Raw genomic sequence first — 18039 nt, forward strand, 5'->3', positions numbered from 1 at the left:
AAGATCTGATAATATTACAGTTTTGCAAGATAAGAGATTAATTAGGAGGAAAATTGTTGATAGGAAGTTAGTAATGATGTAACTTTTTCATGTGGAGCTATCATGATATTCCATATACCCCCCCCCCTTCAGTCATATAAAATAATTTCAAATAAAGCTTTTTTTTTTTATAGCTATTAGTTACCGATAACACTTTAATAGAATTGCTCAAACCGAACAGATTTTAAAGAAGTTTGAAATTTATGATGTCAGAAAGTTTAATAGGATTTGACATGTTCAGGTATGCAACAATTCATGTAGTGTATCATAGGAAGGCTGGGGAGATCTGTATGTCCGATCACATAAGAGATGTTGAAAAAGAAGAGAGCATAAATCAGGTTTGCATTCCATACAGCTAACACAGGCCATCAGTTAGTTTGGCAATGAACAAAAATGCTGTTTTACAAGGAAGTTCAAGGAAGCCTTGCAAATGCTAAGGATCATCCCACACAATGTAACAAAAACCAAGGTTTAATCCTACACTAAGTTTCATTAAAAATCTAACTGCCATGGACATGTGTGATGCTACAGAATGTGACAGCAAGTTAGTAATTAATTTAACATTTTTATTCTGGTAATATCTCTAGATAATGTATGCCTAATGACTTAATGAAACTTGTAGTGTTATATTTGTTTATTTTTATTAAACTCATTTATCGATTTTTTTTGCTAAGACCAGCTTTCCTTAATTTTGAAGAATGCAATATATAATATATTTTTTCATTACAAAAATACTCAGTAAATTAAAACAATTCATATACTACTGTAATTGTTTGCAGGCAAAAAATGAAAAACTCACATTTAAAAAAGTGAAGATTAGTTGTTTTTTTTTAATGCACAGACATGATGATTATTTAAGACTGAATATAATTAGTCTTTTGCTTGTTGCTGTTTAAGAAAATGAACATTATAAAAAAAAAACTGATAATCAAGTCTTAAATCATCATAATTAGTCATGGCTGTTTAAAAACTAATGATTGCTTCTTTTCATATTACTGATTGAACTGTTTAAGTGAAAGAATGAGATTCCAAGATCTTTTAATTTAAGATAGTGGAGTGTGGTCCCTAATCACTGTTTGTTTTTATAAGTTATTCTTGAATAATGTCTGTTGCTAGAAACACACTGAAATCACTAAGAATTGAGAATCAAGATATGATAATTCAGGAAACACTTTAGGCCATTATTTCTCAACCATTAGTCTGTGGATCATTTAAAAAGTTTTTATGTGAATTCTACTCTAGAAAAGAGGTAAAGCTGTGTTAGAACTTATTAATTCAATGAACTGACATTAGTGATTATTTTACTGAACTTGAAAAATGTTTGTGAATATCAATTAATTAAATATGAGGGTGGTCTGAAAAGTTCTCGGCCTCAACCATAGATAGTATCACTATCGGCAAGTTTTTTTTTCCTAAGTTGGTACATCTGTCATAAGTATCCATGTGAAATTGCAAGTCATTCTATCAAGTAGTTTCCTTTATACAGCTGTCTGAATCAAAAGTGTAGTCTGTATCCCTTGAAATGGATAAAATTGAGTATCGTGCATTTATAAAATTCTTTGTAAAAGCTCCAAAAGAAATTCATTCGAAGTTCATAAAAGTTTATGGGCACTCTTCTCCTTTGTTTTCGACAATTAAGAAATATGCTACCAAGTTTAAACGTGGTTGTACCAGCCTTTAAGATGATCCACATGAAGTTGTCCAAAAAGTGTAATAACACCAGAAATCATTGATCAAGTGCACAATATGGTATTGGATGACCGGCAAGTCAAAGTGCGTGAAATTGCTGAGACCATAGGCATTTAAAAAGAATATGTAGTATATATTTTGCATGAAGAATTGCAAATGAAAAATCTTTGCGCAAGATGGGTGCTGCACTTGCTCATAGCAGATCAAAAATGCACTTGCATGAAAATCTCTGAACAGTGCTTGGAGCATTTTAACAAGAATAAAACTGATTTTGTGCATCAATTTATTACTATGGATGAGACTTGGATTCACCATTACACACCAGAATACAAAAAAACAGTCAAAACAGTGGACAGAAGCCGGTTGTTCAGCGCCACAGAAGACAAAGATAGTTCCATCAGCAGGAAAAGTCATGGCATTGGTGTTTTGGGATGCTAAAGGCATTTTGTTTATTAATTATCTTGGGCAAAACAATAACCGGGGAATGTTATTCCAATCTTTTAACAAGACTAGATGAAAAAATTCGTGAGAAAAGACCCAGTTTGCAGAAGGAAAAAATCATCTTTCATCAGGACAATGCACCTGTCCACAAAGGTGTTTTGGCAATGGGAAAATTAAGGATCTGCACTATGAATTGTTGGAACATCTACCCTATTCCCCAGATTTGGCTCCCTCTAGCTTCTGTCTCTTCCCAAAACTAAAACACTTCCTCGCTGTCAGCATTTTTCTTCGAATCAAGAGGTGATTGCAGCTGTAGAGGGGTATTTTGCAGATCTTACCGAGAACCGCTATAGCGACGAGATAATGGTGTTGGAGCATCACTGGAATAAATGTATTAATCTTAAGGGAGATTATGTTGAAAAATAAAAATAATTTTGAAATTATAAATTCGTTTTTTCATTGTTAGGCCGATAACTTTTCAGACCACCCTCTTATATCTAAATTTTTTACATAAATATAATTTTAATTTACATGAAAATGTCCTGCATTTTCAGGCATACTGGTGGGGAGTAATGTTGATGTTAGTTGGTCTTGCCATTTTTATGGGATTGTTCATCAAGTGTTGTGCCGTCCACACTCCAAGTAGCAACCCAAGAAAGCCTCCGGCTCTCCGTATTACAGATACTCTTCGCCACCCTGCAGATACGTTGAGAAGAAAGGTATTTCATTAGTCCTGTATTTGTAATGTTTGATAAATCCTGCTGTTCTATATTTTAAATAAATTCACAATATTCCATTAAGTTCATGCTGAATCCATTTTTGTATGAATGTTATCTGATTAAAAGAAAAGTATTATCTTGGCAGACATATGAGGATGAATTGGACAATGTTAATTATGTGTGTCAGTTGCGTGAGAATTCAGTATATCACAATTATTTCTTATCCCATCTCATCCTCGTTAATTTGTTTTTTCGCAGATAGACTCAGTCTAGTAAGTAATCATCTTTATTGCCTGCTATATCGAAGACTATCACTGGCATACTTATGTATTATGTCTGCTGTGAATGTGTGTTTACCTGCTTCTATTATATTAGCTATTAGTTATTAGCTTCTATTATACGAGTTACCCCAGTCCTGAAAATACTTCAGGCACAAATTTTGTTTGCTTACACTTGTATGAAGGATTAAATATATAATTTCTTGGTATCTTTAATTTATAGTATAACCAAGTGGAAAAACTTCCAACATAAACTAAAAAGACTAACGAGTGAAAATCATTACATTATGAATAATGGAAACACCTGGAGGATGTGAGGATGGCAAGAGTCAACTGCTATCCAGCATTGTTTGCAGTTAGTTTGATGAAAGATCAAATCTAGCTGTGAAGGGATCTAATGAGAATTTTCCAAATGTTACACATAAAAGAAGATAAATGAACAACTAAAGCAAAATAAGTCCTTGGTTTTTATTAAGGGTGCCATGAGAAAAGATGACCATAGCATTATTTTATTTAATGAGAGATGAAGTTGTCTTGTAAGTAGAACATAGAACTCTTGTTCCAATCATTGTCATGGTATGTGGGGAAAGTGATAAGCTACATCACAGTTGTCTTCTCTGTTATGAGCAACATCTCCAGAATGTTCATTTTTTTTTTAATTTTTTTTTTTTTTTAAATCTCAAAATATCTTTAAGTGTAATCTGTATATGAAAGACCTCATGAACAGAGAGTTATATGAACATCTCCAGGATGTTTATAGAGGGAATTAATGTCTTTTGGAGAGCAGAGAAGACTTTTGCTTGAAAGTACCAATGTGAAGGATGGATACAGAGTGTATAGAGCAGAATTAGAGAAGTCATTTTTGGATACCTGTTGAGAGTTAGTTGGTGGGATAGAATTTGTAGTTGTTCATTTATCTTCTCATCATTTCTTAAGATGGAAGTTGCACATTTTTTTAAGCATATGAATGATGCCAGTTTTTTCAAAAGCTGGTGCAGCAAGAGGCCAATCCAAATGGGTCTGCCAATTGCAAGAGGCCAATTCAGATAATGGGTCTGCCAGAGGCCAATCCAAACCAGTATGGATTGGCCTCTGGCAGACCCATTATCTGAATTTTTTATGATAAAAGCATTCGAAAGCATAGTCTTCCTTCACTTTCTACTTCAAAAGTGAATTTTATTTTTTTTGGTGAAATGAGTTGATTGTTTATGTAAGGAAGTTGTTTATTTAGCTACACTGTGTTTCCAGAAATCTTAAAAAAACAAAATTTAAACCAATTCTGTGTTCCTGAAACAGTATAAAGGTGAGATCATTCCCAAATTTTTATATTTTAAACAAGTTTTTCACTCTAAATGGGTTAAGTATATACCACAAGACTTCTTTTATGAGAAAGAACAGTCCAAATATTTTGCCATCAATTAAGTCAATTCATTATGTATAGACTTCTAAGGAGCTGGCTAAAATGCAGTTTTAGCCAACTCCTTAGATGCTGACCTATGGGATCATTTAGATAATCTGACCAACTCTTCTTACAACTATGCTTTTTTTATCCTGCAAAAACAGTCAAATTAGTAAGTTCCATGCCCTCATCATCAAATTCCTGACATTTACCCTCAAGGGATGTACAGGATATGATAGTACTACATCAAAAATTTACATCATTACTAACTTCCTACCTACAATTTTCTACCAAATAAATCTGATACCTGTCAAAGCTACAGCATTGTCAGATCTTATATTTATATATCTGTCTTCTAGGGGTGCTTAAGGGTCAAAGCTGTATAACTGAGAGGAGACCTCCACATATCCTTTAAAGGAATGCAGAGAACCGACCAGGGCTTTTGACCTAATGTCTAATCCTCACCTTCTCGTGGTGACCCCTGTTGGGTATCTACTTGGATACTGAACGAACGAGGATGGGCTTGCAATTTGGGATTTAGCTGACCAAATTGTATTCTTATTGGTTAAACCAAAATAAAAAATGATGGTACAACATGACAGAATTTCATGCCGGCTGGGGCGTCGCCTGGTTAAACAAGGCCCCGTTGTTTTCTCCAGGGAACCAGGGCGAACAGCGAAAAGTCAGCTACTGGAACAAATCTGAAAACAAACCCCAACTCAACATCACCAGAGTTAAAGATCGGTACTATCAACATAAGAAGCCTGAATGGCAAAGAAATTGAGCTAGCTGAGAAATTAGATAAGTACCAGATCGACATAATAGGGGTGACTGAAACAAAAAAGACCAAAACTGGTGAGATCTTTCTGAGCAAAAAATACAAAATGTTATATTCAGGTAATGACAATCAAGGAAAAGAAGGAGTAGCCATAGTATTCAGCACAAAATACGAGCCTAATCTTCTTGAATGGCAGTCAGTCTCAAGTAGAGTAATGTAATGTGAGCAAATATGAGAATGGGAAACTGGACAATGAGACTTATTTGTGCCTATGGTCCCACAGAAGGTTCTACTAAGGTAGAAGTGGAGGAGTTTTTGAGGCTTTAGAAAAAGCAACTGACACAATGAAAAAGGAAAAGTTGGTCCTTGTTGGGGATCTAAATAGCAGAGTAGGAAATGATTGTGAGACATACAAAAATATTTTGAGAAAATTTGGAGAAAAGAGCAAAGCTAATAATAATGGCAAATATCTGTTGGATTTCTGCTCAGGATATGGACTGGTTATTACTAACACCATGTTCCAACATAAAAATATGCACAAATTCACATGGAGAGAAGAGGCTAGGAATAAGAAAAGGCTCATTGACTATGTTATTATTGATAGTGATGTTTTCTCCCTGATGCAGGACACCAGAGTGTACAGAGGATTTGAAATTGGAAGGGATCACTATTTAGTCTTGAGCAGGATAAAATTAAATTTAATATTGAAAAGAATGACATGTAAGAAAGTTTTAAAGCGAATAAAAGTTGAGGAGCTCTCAGATGTGAACTGTAGACTAACATACACAAAGATTATTGAAGAAAAAATGAAAGAGTTTGAGAACAGGAATCAAACCTTGGAGATTCAGTGGTAAACTCTGAAGAAAACATTGATTGATTCTGCCAAAGAGGCGTGTGGTGAGGTTGTCTGTAAGGATAAAAAGATCAGAACTCCCTGGTGGACACAGGAAGTTAAAGAGGCAGTGAAAGAAAAGAAGAAAGCATACCAAAAGTTCCTGTCAAATAAGTCAGCTTGTGCTCTTAGAGAATATAGAGACAAATGCAAGAATGCTAAACACTGTGTAAAACTAGCTAAACAAAAGTCATGGGAGGACTTTGGCAAGAATATAGAAAATAAATATCAAGAGGGTGGCAAAATTTTCTGGAGGTTGTTGAAGAAGCTTAAGAATGGAGGAAAGGGTGCTTTAAAAGTAATTAGAGATTATAAAGGTGACATGAAAACGGGAGAAAAAGATATCCTTGAAGTATGGAGTAATTACTTTGAAAAACTGCTAAATGAAACAAGCAGTGATGACAGCACTGTGATAGAAAACACTGACCAGGCATGCAGTCAGGAATACATATCCATACTTGAAGTGGAAAAAGCCATCAAAGGCTTGAAATGTGGAATGGCAGCAGGAGTAGATGATATGCGACCAGAAATGCTGAAGTATGGTGGTATAAGAGTCTTGCACTGCATAGTTCAGAAAGCCTGGACAGAGGGACGAATTCCTGATGATTGGAGTAGAGCTCTCAAAGTACCCATATATAAAAAGGGAAATAAAACTGCATGTGAGAATTACAGAGGTATTTCCCTACTGAGTGTTCCTGGCAAGATCAATGCAAGTATACTTGAGAAACGGTTGAGAAGAATTGTGGAAGAAAAGCTTGGGGAAGAACAAGCTGGATTCAGGCCAAATAGAGGCTGTCAGGATCAGATCTTCACTCTGCGCCAAATAGTCGAGAAAGCATGGGAATATAACAAAGATCTGTATTTAAGTTTTGTCGATTTGGAAAAGGCATATGACAAGGTGCCAAGAGAGAAGCTATTCAATACGCTGCAGTTATATGGTGTCAATGGGGCATTATATCAAGAAATACTTAGTCTTTATTTGAGTTGTAAGTCAGCAGTTAGAATTGAAGGAAGTACAGGAAGATATTTTAATGTTAAATCTGGTGTGAGACAGGGATATACATTATCCCCTCTGTTATACATTATCTATATGGATCACATTATGAAGGAAAGTGGTATTAAACATGATATCAAAATTGGAGATGTTAATGTCAGCTCTTTGCTTTATGCAGACGATGTTATACTTCTAAATAAATCTGCTACAAGTCTGCAAGATTCTCTGACTAAATTGAATAGCTGTTGTAATAGATATGGTATGAAGTTCAGCAATAAAAAGACAAAGACAATGAAAATAGGCAGAATCATTGAAAATGTCAACTGTGTTGTGAATGGCAGACCTGTGGAACAAGTAAAGCATTTCAGTTATTTAGGCACGATTTTTACTGAAGATGGTAAATTAAATATAGAAATAGACAACAGAATCAGCAAAGCTGTATGGTGGGAAGTCAATTGAATAAATTCATATGGAATAAGAGAGAAATATGTCAGAACTAAATTAGCTGTATACAAGACCGTGTTCAGACCAGTTTTAACTTATGGATCTGAGAGCTGGGTCAGAAGTAAAACACTTGACCAAAGACTAGACACCACAGATATGAGAGTCCTGAGAAAGATTATAGGCGTGAACAGATGGCATCAATGGCAATATCATATTAAAAACGAGGATATTAGGAAAGAACTTGACATTGTCAGCATCCAGGAATGTGTTAGCAGAGCTAATCTCAGGTGGTATGGTCACTTAAACAGAATGGGCGACGAAAGATTAGCAAAACAAGTGTTCTCTGCCAGGTTGGCAGCAAAACGACCCAGAGGAAGACCAAGATATAGGTGGATTGATATGGTACAAAGTGCTTTAGACGATAGAAATATAAGATCTGATAATGTTGGAGTCTTGACAAGTAACAGACTGATTTGGAGGAAAATTGTAGATAGGAAATTAATAATGATGCAATTTTTTTCATGTAGTACTATCATATCCTGTACACCCCTTGAGGGTACATGGCAGGAATTTGATGATGATGATGATCTGTCTTCTAAGGCACTTTTTACCGTATCAATCCACCTATATCTTGGTCTTCCCTCGGGTCTTTTTCCTGCCAACCTAGCAGAGAACACTTGTTTCACTAATCTTTCTTCGCCCATTCTGTTTAAGTGACCATACCACCTGAGATTAGCTCTGTTAACACATTCCTGGATGCTGACAATGTCAAGTTCTTTCCTAATATCCTCATTTTTAATATGATATTGCCATTGATGCCATCTGTTCACACCCCTAATCTCTCTCAGGACTCTCATATCTGTGGTCTCTAGTCTTTGGTCAAGTGTTTTACTTCTGACCCAGCTCTCAGATCCATAAGTTAAAATTGGTTTGAACACTGTCTTGTGTAATTTAGTGTTTTGACTAATTTCTCTTTTATTCCATATAAATTTATTCAGTTGACTTCCTACCATACTAGCTTTGTTGATTCTATTGTCTATTTCCATATTTAATTTACCATCTTCACTTTTTTTTTATTCATATGGAGTTAACTCCCTTTTCTCTCCCATCCCTATTGGGGCGAGTTGAGCCTCCTCATGGGGGTTTAAGTATTTATGGCTGTAGATCCATGTGTTCACACAGCCAGTTTTCCTGCTTGTGGGATGAAAAACCCCAGATAAACTGGGGCAGGGAAACCCTGCTGTCAACGCCCAAGACAGGCTAACTTGGCTTGAGGAAGATCCTTAAGCTCCTCACGTCAATGACGGGAATCGAACCCAGGACTCTCCTTCACCAGGCATATGGTTGCGAAGTGCATAGCCACTAGGCTAACTGCTCGGACACCTCACTAAAAATCGTGCATAAGTAGCTGAAATGTTTTACTTGTCCTATAGGTTTTCCATTCACAATGCTTTTGCCTATTTTCATTATCTTTGTCTTGTTATTACTCACCCTCATACTTATCTATCACAACAGTTATTCAATTTAGTCAGGGAATCTCGCAGACTTGTAGCGGATTTATTTAGAAGTATAACATCATCCGCATAAAGCAAGGAGCTGACATTAACATCTCCAATTTTGATATCAGGTTTAACACCACTTTCCTTCATAATGTGATCCATATAGATAATGAATAACAGATGGGATAATGTACATCCTTTTCTCACACCAGATTTAACATTAAACCATCTTCCTATACTTCTTTCAATTCTAGCTGCTGACTTACAACTCAAATAAAGACTAAGTATTGCTTGATATAATGCCCTATTGACACCATGACATATAACTGTAGCATGTTGAATAGCATCTCTCTTGGCATTTTCATATGCCTTTTCCAGATCGACAAAACTTAAATATAGATCTTTGTTATATTCCCATGCTTTCTCAACTATTTGTCATAAAGTGTAGATCTGATCCTGGCAGCCTCTATTTTGCCTGAATCCAGCTTGTTCTTCACCAAGCTTCTCTTCCACAATCTTTCTCAACGGTTTCTCAAGTATACTGGCATAAATCTTACCAGGAACACTCAGTAGAGAAATACCTCTGTAATTCTCACAATCAGTTTTATTTCCCTTTTTATATATGGGTACTATGAGAGCTCTACTCCAATCATCTGGAATTCGTCCTTCTGTCCAGGCCCTCTGAACTATGCAGTGTAGCCACTGTAAAACTTTTATACCTCCATACTTGAACATTTCTGGTCTAATATCATCTACTCCAGCTGTCTTTCCACATTTCAGACTTTTGATGGCTTTTTCTACTTCAGGCATATGTATTCCTGATTGCATGCCTGGTGAGTGTTTTTTATCACTGTGCTGTCATCACTGCTAGTTTCATTTAGCAGTTTTTCGAAGTAATTACTCCATACTTCAAGGATATCTTTTTCTCCAGTTTTCATATCACCTTTATCGTCTCTGATTCCTTTTACAGCACTCCTTCCTCCATTTCTGAGCTTATTCAACAACCTCCAGAATATCTTGCCACCTTTTTCATATTTATTTACTATATTCTTAAAGAAGCTTTATGGAAACTACTTCTGCACTCAAGCTCTGATTGATGTCACATTGATGAAGGTGAAGTACCTTTATGAATTGCTCATTTAATATCTCAACTATAGTCTCCACTGTTATTGTCATTCAATCATTTTCACTAACCAGTATCATCCTTTCATCATTGTTCTTTCTTCCCTGGCCACATGTTGAAAGTACGCCCTGTTTTTATGTGTGTGTGTTCATGTATGCCTAACTTTTTCATACCTACCTCATCACCCTTGAAATACATTCTGGCATTATCTCTGCTACATAGTTTTTTAGTGGAGACCAAGTGACCCTCATCTCCTTTTTGTCCAATTCCTCATTTAAAATGATTTCTGCCAGTGATAAAATTATTTATCTCACAAAACACTGCAATTTTTTGTAATCTTTGCATTAATATCTCCAGTTAACATAATCATATCATGCTGATGCTTTGTCTGTATTCATGATCATTTGCTTGGTGGATTGGCAATTTTATATACTAAGACAAGAGTTTAACAGTTAAAATTCTGTGATTTACAGTTCAGAATCCTGGCTTTAGCTCTCCAGAAGAAATAACCAAAATGCTAAATATCTTATGTGTCAGGACAATCAGTGTAGCAGACATCTAGTGGTGAAACACACAGCATAATCTTTTATTCTGGTATCAATTTCACAAATTAAAAAATTTTCAGTGGTACACATTACCTGTCATATTTTTTGGAGCTTTATGTTATGTCCCATAACATTTGGTAGCATGCATTTATATACAGTTGTAGGATGTATGACAGTATGACCCTTGTTCAACAATACAGCAGTAAAGGCTAACAGTTTCACTGTGCATCAGAAAAAATCTCTCCCAAAAAAATTATAAAATCATCATAGATATAACCAAAAATTAAAAAACAAACGCAAACTCATGAAAAAAAAAAAATCATACAGAACAAAACATTTCCACATTCACTTTGCCAACATTTGTGCCTAAATCTAAATAATATGCTGCATTATTGCTAATGCATAAATTATAAAATCTAAACCAGACCTGTTATTAAACCTCAGTAGCTAACTTTTGTGTCAACTGCCTAGATTATGGTTTTCGATTCCTTTTGTAAATGTTTCCTTACTTTCATATGCTACCTTTATTGTTCTCTGAATTCTGATGATCACTCTTTGTTATTTATCTCTAAAGCATAATCCTTTGGCATTTTAATTACCTAAACAATGAGATAATCTTTGTTAGCAAATTCACTGTTCACAGCTCAAATAAGCTTCCTAGTCATTTGATAGGGACAAGCATGATAGTCATAATGCACTTTTTTAAATAATGGTTTCATACATGCAAGGGAAAGAAAATTTGAATTTATTACATACTCCTATATAGTTTGCTCAATATACCATGAGCATCATTCAGAGAGAAGGCGGAAGACCTGGCTGCAACAACATGAGAACAAGTAATACAGCATGTACATACTTCCATGTGCCTCGGTTGCAGCTATGAGTAGAAGGAAACACTGTTAAAGTTCTAGGGAAAGAGGTATAGTTATATAATTAAAAAATAAAATGTATTAACAATTAATAGTAATTACTTCCCAAAACTTATAGATGACATACACTATGTTTAAGATTAATATGGCAACTGAATGGATCATCTATTTCTTGAATCGCTTCACATGATTCAAGAAATAGATAATCAGATTTAAACCTTTTGTAGTGCAACAGGGTCTGCGTGGTTAGCCGAGTGGCTATGCACTTCGTAACCATATGCCTGGGAAAGGAGTGTCCTAGGTTCGATTCCCATTGCTGACATTAGGAGCTTAAGGATTTTTCTCAGCCATTGCCAAGTTAGCCAGTCTTGGGCATGGACAGTAGGATTTTTTCTTCCCGGTTTATCTGGGGTTTTTCATCCCACAAGCAGGCAAACTGGCCCCATGAAAACACAGTCATAGGGCTTAGCCACCTTATCCTCAGGATGGGTACAGCTTAGAAGAGCTAAGGATAGCTCTGTAACAGGCCACTAGTCCTAATGCGTGAAGGGAAGAAGTGCAACAGCGTTGTTTGATTCTGTTTAATTCTGTCTAGTATTGATGACATGAGAAGCAAGGCCTCTTGATTCTAGAAATCTTATGTAATCTTGATCTTGTCTAAAATGACAAGAACAGGGTATTTGAAACACCAGCAAGGACAGAGATGATAATTTATCCTTAATAAGTGACAAGAAAGATAACTTCCAGAATGGTTTGAAGATGGTATATTATATTTGCAAAGAGTCCTTGATATTTTTCCAAATATATAGGAGTATTTAATAATAAATTCAAATTTTATTTCCCTTACACGTGTGAAATCGTTATTTAAAAAATCATATCAAGTAAGCTTCCTCCTTCTCTAACTCAGTACCAAACTTTTGCTTGTCGTAATAAAATAACACACAGATTTTCCATCTATCCACAGTAATAAATAATTGTCAGCATCAACTCAACATCCTGGAACCTTTACTAAGCAGCTTTCACTTCAGCTATAATGCAGATTCCAGGTCTCATGCTTGAAAGCTCTGACTCTAATCTTTTTTTCTTTTTTTTTGTTTCCTTTTTTACAGATTGAACTTACAGTTCTCATTCCCATGCCTGTTTGTCACTACAGTAGTGTATCAAATAAGATAACTTCTCTGATTTCTATACAAATTTTCAATGATTTAATTATTGTTTCTGCTTGCCAGATCTAAACACCTACTTGGAATGAATAACTGAATTAATCCTTGCTGGGATGAGGGCTACATACCCTCACTCCACTCACTGATTCTCTCCCAACCATTATCTGAACAGTTACATATTATGCATTCATGGCTGTACTGTTCAATGTGTTGCTCTTCCCAGCATGCCGCAAAATGCAGCTGGTAGGAAATTATGTTGTGCACATGCTGTCTTTCAATGCTGAAAGTTAGGATAATCCCAATGTACCTTGCCTTGAGAAATCCCCACAGCCAGAAGTCACAAGAGGATCAGGTCAGGTGAACAAGATAGCCATGCAGTGGGAAATACACAGCTGGCGTCTGTGAAATGTTCTCAAAGAACACCCTGGATGGATCAACCAATGTGCAGAAGTGCCTATCTTGCATGAAAGCAGCAGCACCTATGCATGAATCCATGCACAGGTGCTGCTGTAGTTGTGGCACAACAAAATTGTTTCTTATTACAACACTTCTCGGGAGTAACTGAGCAGGTTACAGGACCCAACTGGTGAGAATGTCCTCAAAGTAGAATGGTCCAGTGATATCCTATCCTATTACAACACTTCTCGGCAGTAACTGAGCAGGTCACAGGACCCAACTGGTGAGAATGGTCCAGTGATAAATGAAGCTGTAAACCCACACCAGGCATCAACTTTGGGTGAATGCAAAGGAATTTGTTGGAAGTTTGTCCACTTAGTTATACTATAAATTAAAGAAACCAAGAAATTATATACTTGTTAAATCCTTTATCCAAGTGTAAGCAAACAAGTTTGCACCTGAACTGTTTTCAGGACTGGGCAACTTCTATAAAGAAGTTAATGACTTCACATCAGTTACCTTAGTAGTCCATCATGCAACATGCATATCCTTGCAGACATTTATAATGCTATGCATTATGGGAAGGATCACTACCCAGACCAGTTTCAACCTTTATTGAGGTGTGATCAGTGGGAGCCAGACCCAGAGGTATATATTGTAAGGTAAGGCATATATTGCATGTATACCTTATATGGTAAGGTATATGTTGCATGCCATTCAAGAAGGTTATCTTCATATTTAGTATTGAATACATACTGTAGCTACTCCTTCCTTCCTTTCTACTTAGAAGAATCTCACTTATTTTTGTCTTTGTTTTAGTAACACCTTTTATGTCATTCTGGTACTTATCCAGTTTGTCTATTAGTTCCATTTCCTGTCTGTTGATGGTGCCAATCTTGAATTCTGCTGCTGTTGACTTGGGATTGTTGCTCTTTACCATACTCTTTTACCTGTTGACAATCAATTTCCACTATATAAAAACTGAACAGTGCTACATAATTTTGTGTGAGGCCACACATTTTGAAATAAGTTATTTTGAATTGCATCTGTGTACCTTTGCATTGTTACCACTATTATTGAAAAATATCAAAATAAATACTATCCTTGTATTCTTACTGTCTGATGTCTCTCGTAATAATGATTAATCAGAATGTTTGTCATCACTTGATAGACACCATTAAAATATGCATAATTTTTTTTTTTTTTTTTTTTTTTTTTTTTAAATAGAGAAATCGTCCTTCTCAAGCTCCACCTACCGGACCACCTCCACCTTATCCTGGACCCAGACCAACTGCACCGCCTCCACCAGGGCCATCTGTTCCTGGTCCTTCCCATGGTTATGGTGAGGGAAGGGGTCACTATAATAAAAGAGAGAGGGGTCCAGGGCAAGGATCAAGAAATAAAATGCATATGGAGGACAGTTATGCTCCAGCTCATCCTGGACGAAGTAGTGCGATGGAATTGAGAGGTAAACCTCGTGCCTGACTATACCTAAAATTAGACTTACACAAAAACTACATGTTCCATATGAAACTCATCCATTTTGTGTATTGGTGAGCATGAACAAAAAATGCAGCTCACATGTAAACTGGTGTTTATACATCTTCAGTCTGGCTAGTATTATTGAACTGGGCATTTCAACTGGTTATAAAAGAATATCTGCCTACAAGTTCTTTTAATATCATGAAAACTGCACTTCATGTCTTTTTTTTTTTTTAAGATATGATTTGCCAGACTTGAATACTGAATTTTTTTATATAATTATTTGTTTTTATAATGTCAGTTGGATTTTATGAAATGCCTTTCATCTTACCTTCAACATATGTCTAAATTCATTATGTTAATAATAATAAATATGGGGGAGGGGAGATAAAGATAAATGCATTTGTTAATATATGTAAAGAAATATGTAGAATTGTAAATAATGGAGATAGTAATTTTAAATGCATTCTTTGATTGCGGAATAACAGCCATTAATTTTACTTAGTGGCTTCAAATAAGAAATGTGTATAATGAAAGTGTGAATTTTAGTTTGGGGCTGCAAATTTAATTGATAATTTTATTACCAGTGAGAATTTCAGTTGTAAACTGAATATTCTTTTCTTTGAATTTTATTATTATAAGGTTATTTATGTGCATATATAGTACTCATAAAATGGAAGTAATTTGCTTCAGTTAGAGACATTATTGCTACCAAATTTTGCTTTATTTGGAAATTTTTTTAATTCTCAGGTGAAGTGAAAATTGTAAATATGTGCTTTTAATTGCTTTTTGATATTTTTTTTAATGCAAAAGTGGTCACACTTAAGTGAAGTCACATTTATTTCTACATTTTTAATTTAAAATGTTATTTTACTTATGTAATTGTCATAAACTAGTCACCTAGAGAGTGGGGGGGGGATAGAAAGAAAGAAAAAAATATAAGCAGAGTGCATTATTGCATTTTTCTCATATTTATAATTCTCACTTGCTTTCAGCTAATCTGCTTGATGGTGGTATAGTAGTTAACATAAAACTAATTACCTTGAGAAAAATTATTAGTACATTCCATGAGTGGCACCATTTATGATGATTTATTCATCATAGTGATGCCAAAAATAAAGAGCTTCATGGTATGTAAGAGAGGAATTAATTCACGGTTTCCCATCTGACTTGGACATCCAGATGAAACTAGTCATGACTGAAGTAGAGTAATCATTACTGAAAGCAGATGCATCATTCATTGTTCAGAAGTCTTCATTGTGATATTTTTATGATAAGCCTGAAAAAGTCCACCTCAAGTGACCTTCCACAAGAGTACAGGAAATTTCATATGGTACCATCATTCATGTTTCTCATCCTGAAAGGGAAGTTGAATTGCTAAACTGCTTAAAAGAAGTGTATTATATACATTAAAAAAAAGTTCGTTTTATAATAATGTGGATTTACACAATGCACAAGTTGGTATAGAGGTAGTGTAAATATTTTTATTAAATAAAGTGTAAATAAATCTGTGAATCACTGTTTGGCTACGATGTAATTGTGTGCATTGGAAATCCCTTTATATATATATATATATATATACAGTATATATGCAACTAAATTGGCAATTATATTTCTATAAGGAATGCTAAATGGTGTTAAACAACTCAACTTTGCTTTCAGGAATCATCTTTAGAGAATCTCTTCCTAAAGTAAATATAGTGCAAAGTTCATATTATATGCATTTGAACTTTTCTTTTGTGGTGAAATGTGATGGATCACGTGGTGACCTCTTTTATACACTTGAATTCCATTGAACTGTTGACTCAGCAAGTTCCGTTTTTTAAATAAAGACAGATAAATATTGCAAAGTGTCTTATTCGTTTTTTCTTAGAAAGATATCTCTAGAGAAACCATTATGAAAACATTTTTATAACAATCATATACGTTAGAGAACAGAGATAGATCAGTGGGTGGTCTGCATTCCTTGTTCCAAATGAATGCAGGTTGCATCTTAAATTTTTTTCACAGAAATGTGTCTCAGTATATATGTTACCGGCAAAGTGTGAAAAGCATGCATTCTATACAATGCCTAGGCGTTTTTTGGCAAAGTATGAAATGTCTGTTTTTTTAATATTTTACGTACTTTCTCTAGGTATTGTATAGAATGACAAATACTATTTCGGATATATTTTTATTTTGAAGTTTTAAATTTTGCCACCATTGGAAGTTAGGTTAGGTTTTGAAGTTTTAAAATTTGTTGCTATGGGATGTTTAGGTTGGGTTAGGGTAGGTTCTGGCGGTTGTTATGAGTGTGACAGACAATGGTTTTGACCGACTTGGAACTTATTAGGTAAGGTTTTGAAGTTTTAAATTTGGCTGCCATTGGAAGGTTAGGGTAGGTTAGGTTAGGTACAGGCGGTTGTTGTGAATGTGACAGACGATGGGTTTTACCGACTTGGAACTGCTGAAGGAATTTTAAACCAACTCTATGCCAGATCACAATTCACTTTATGTCTCAAGGACTTACTAAGAGTTGGAGACGTTCCTCACCACGAAATAGCTCTCCGGTCATCCGCTTCCGCTCAGTCCATGAGTAGATGCCAAGGGTTCGTTAGGTATACTTGCAAGACCAAGTGCCAAAATTTGAAGTGCTTTTGTATGAAAAAGGCAGTTGAGTGCAATTCAGAATGCCCATACAATACCTAGGGAAAGTATGTAAAATATTAAAAAAACAGACATTTCATACTTTGCCAAAAAACGCCTAGGCATTCTATAGAATGCCCCTGCTTTTCACACTTTGCCGGTAACATATACAGTATTTTGATATAAGTCGCACTCAGGCACTACACTGAAGCATGTCAACCAAAAGTGAGCCTAAATTCTAAATAGTGCTCCCTAGTTGATTTTAACATCTGTAATTGCTTGAAAAAACATTTTGCTTGTCTAATGGTGAAACTTATGTTGAGTGTTCATGCCTAGATTTTATTAAAGAAATTACGTTATAGACTAATGTTACAATGTCATGCTACTAATGTTCATTACAATAAATTTAACTTAACTAAACTCCTTAACATGCAAAGATGTCTGTGACACATCTTTTGTTTATTGCACCAAAATTGATTTTGAATTTTGGTTTCGCGTATAAATACAACCGAATATAAACGCTAGACAATCTTGTGCCTATTTCCTTTCAGCCGAGAATTCATCATTATTTTTCAAATAATGATGAATTTGATCCAGCAAATCATCCTTGCCCAAAAAATTGGCAGAAAAATGACCGCTTTCTGATTTTTAATTGGTATGCTAA

At 35.2% G+C, this 18039-nt stretch overlaps 1 protein-coding gene across 1 annotated transcript in view; it reads left to right on the top strand.

Annotated features, from left to right (window-relative positions):
* The window catches only part of kuz (zinc-dependent metalloprotease kuz), a 258645-nt gene extending 242082 nt beyond the window's left edge, over window positions 1–16563 (top strand). Inside the window, exons 13-14 of the mRNA XM_090399403.1 lie at window positions 2724–2888; window positions 14496–16563. Of these exons, the coding sequence (XP_090255529.1) occupies window positions 2724–2888; window positions 14496–14753 (423 nt within the window). The 3' untranslated portion in view covers window positions 14754–16563. The remainder of the gene's footprint in view (window positions 1–2723; window positions 2889–14495) is intronic.
* The last annotated feature ends 1476 nt before the right edge of the window (window positions 16564–18039 follow it).

Source organism: Typopeltis vanoorti, chromosome 1 (genome assembly GCF_054136105.1).
Source record: "Typopeltis vanoorti isolate ZY-2024b chromosome 1, IOZ_Tvanoo_1.0, whole genome shotgun sequence".
Taxonomy (NCBI): Eukaryota; Metazoa; Arthropoda; class Arachnida; order Uropygi; family Thelyphonidae; genus Typopeltis; species Typopeltis vanoorti.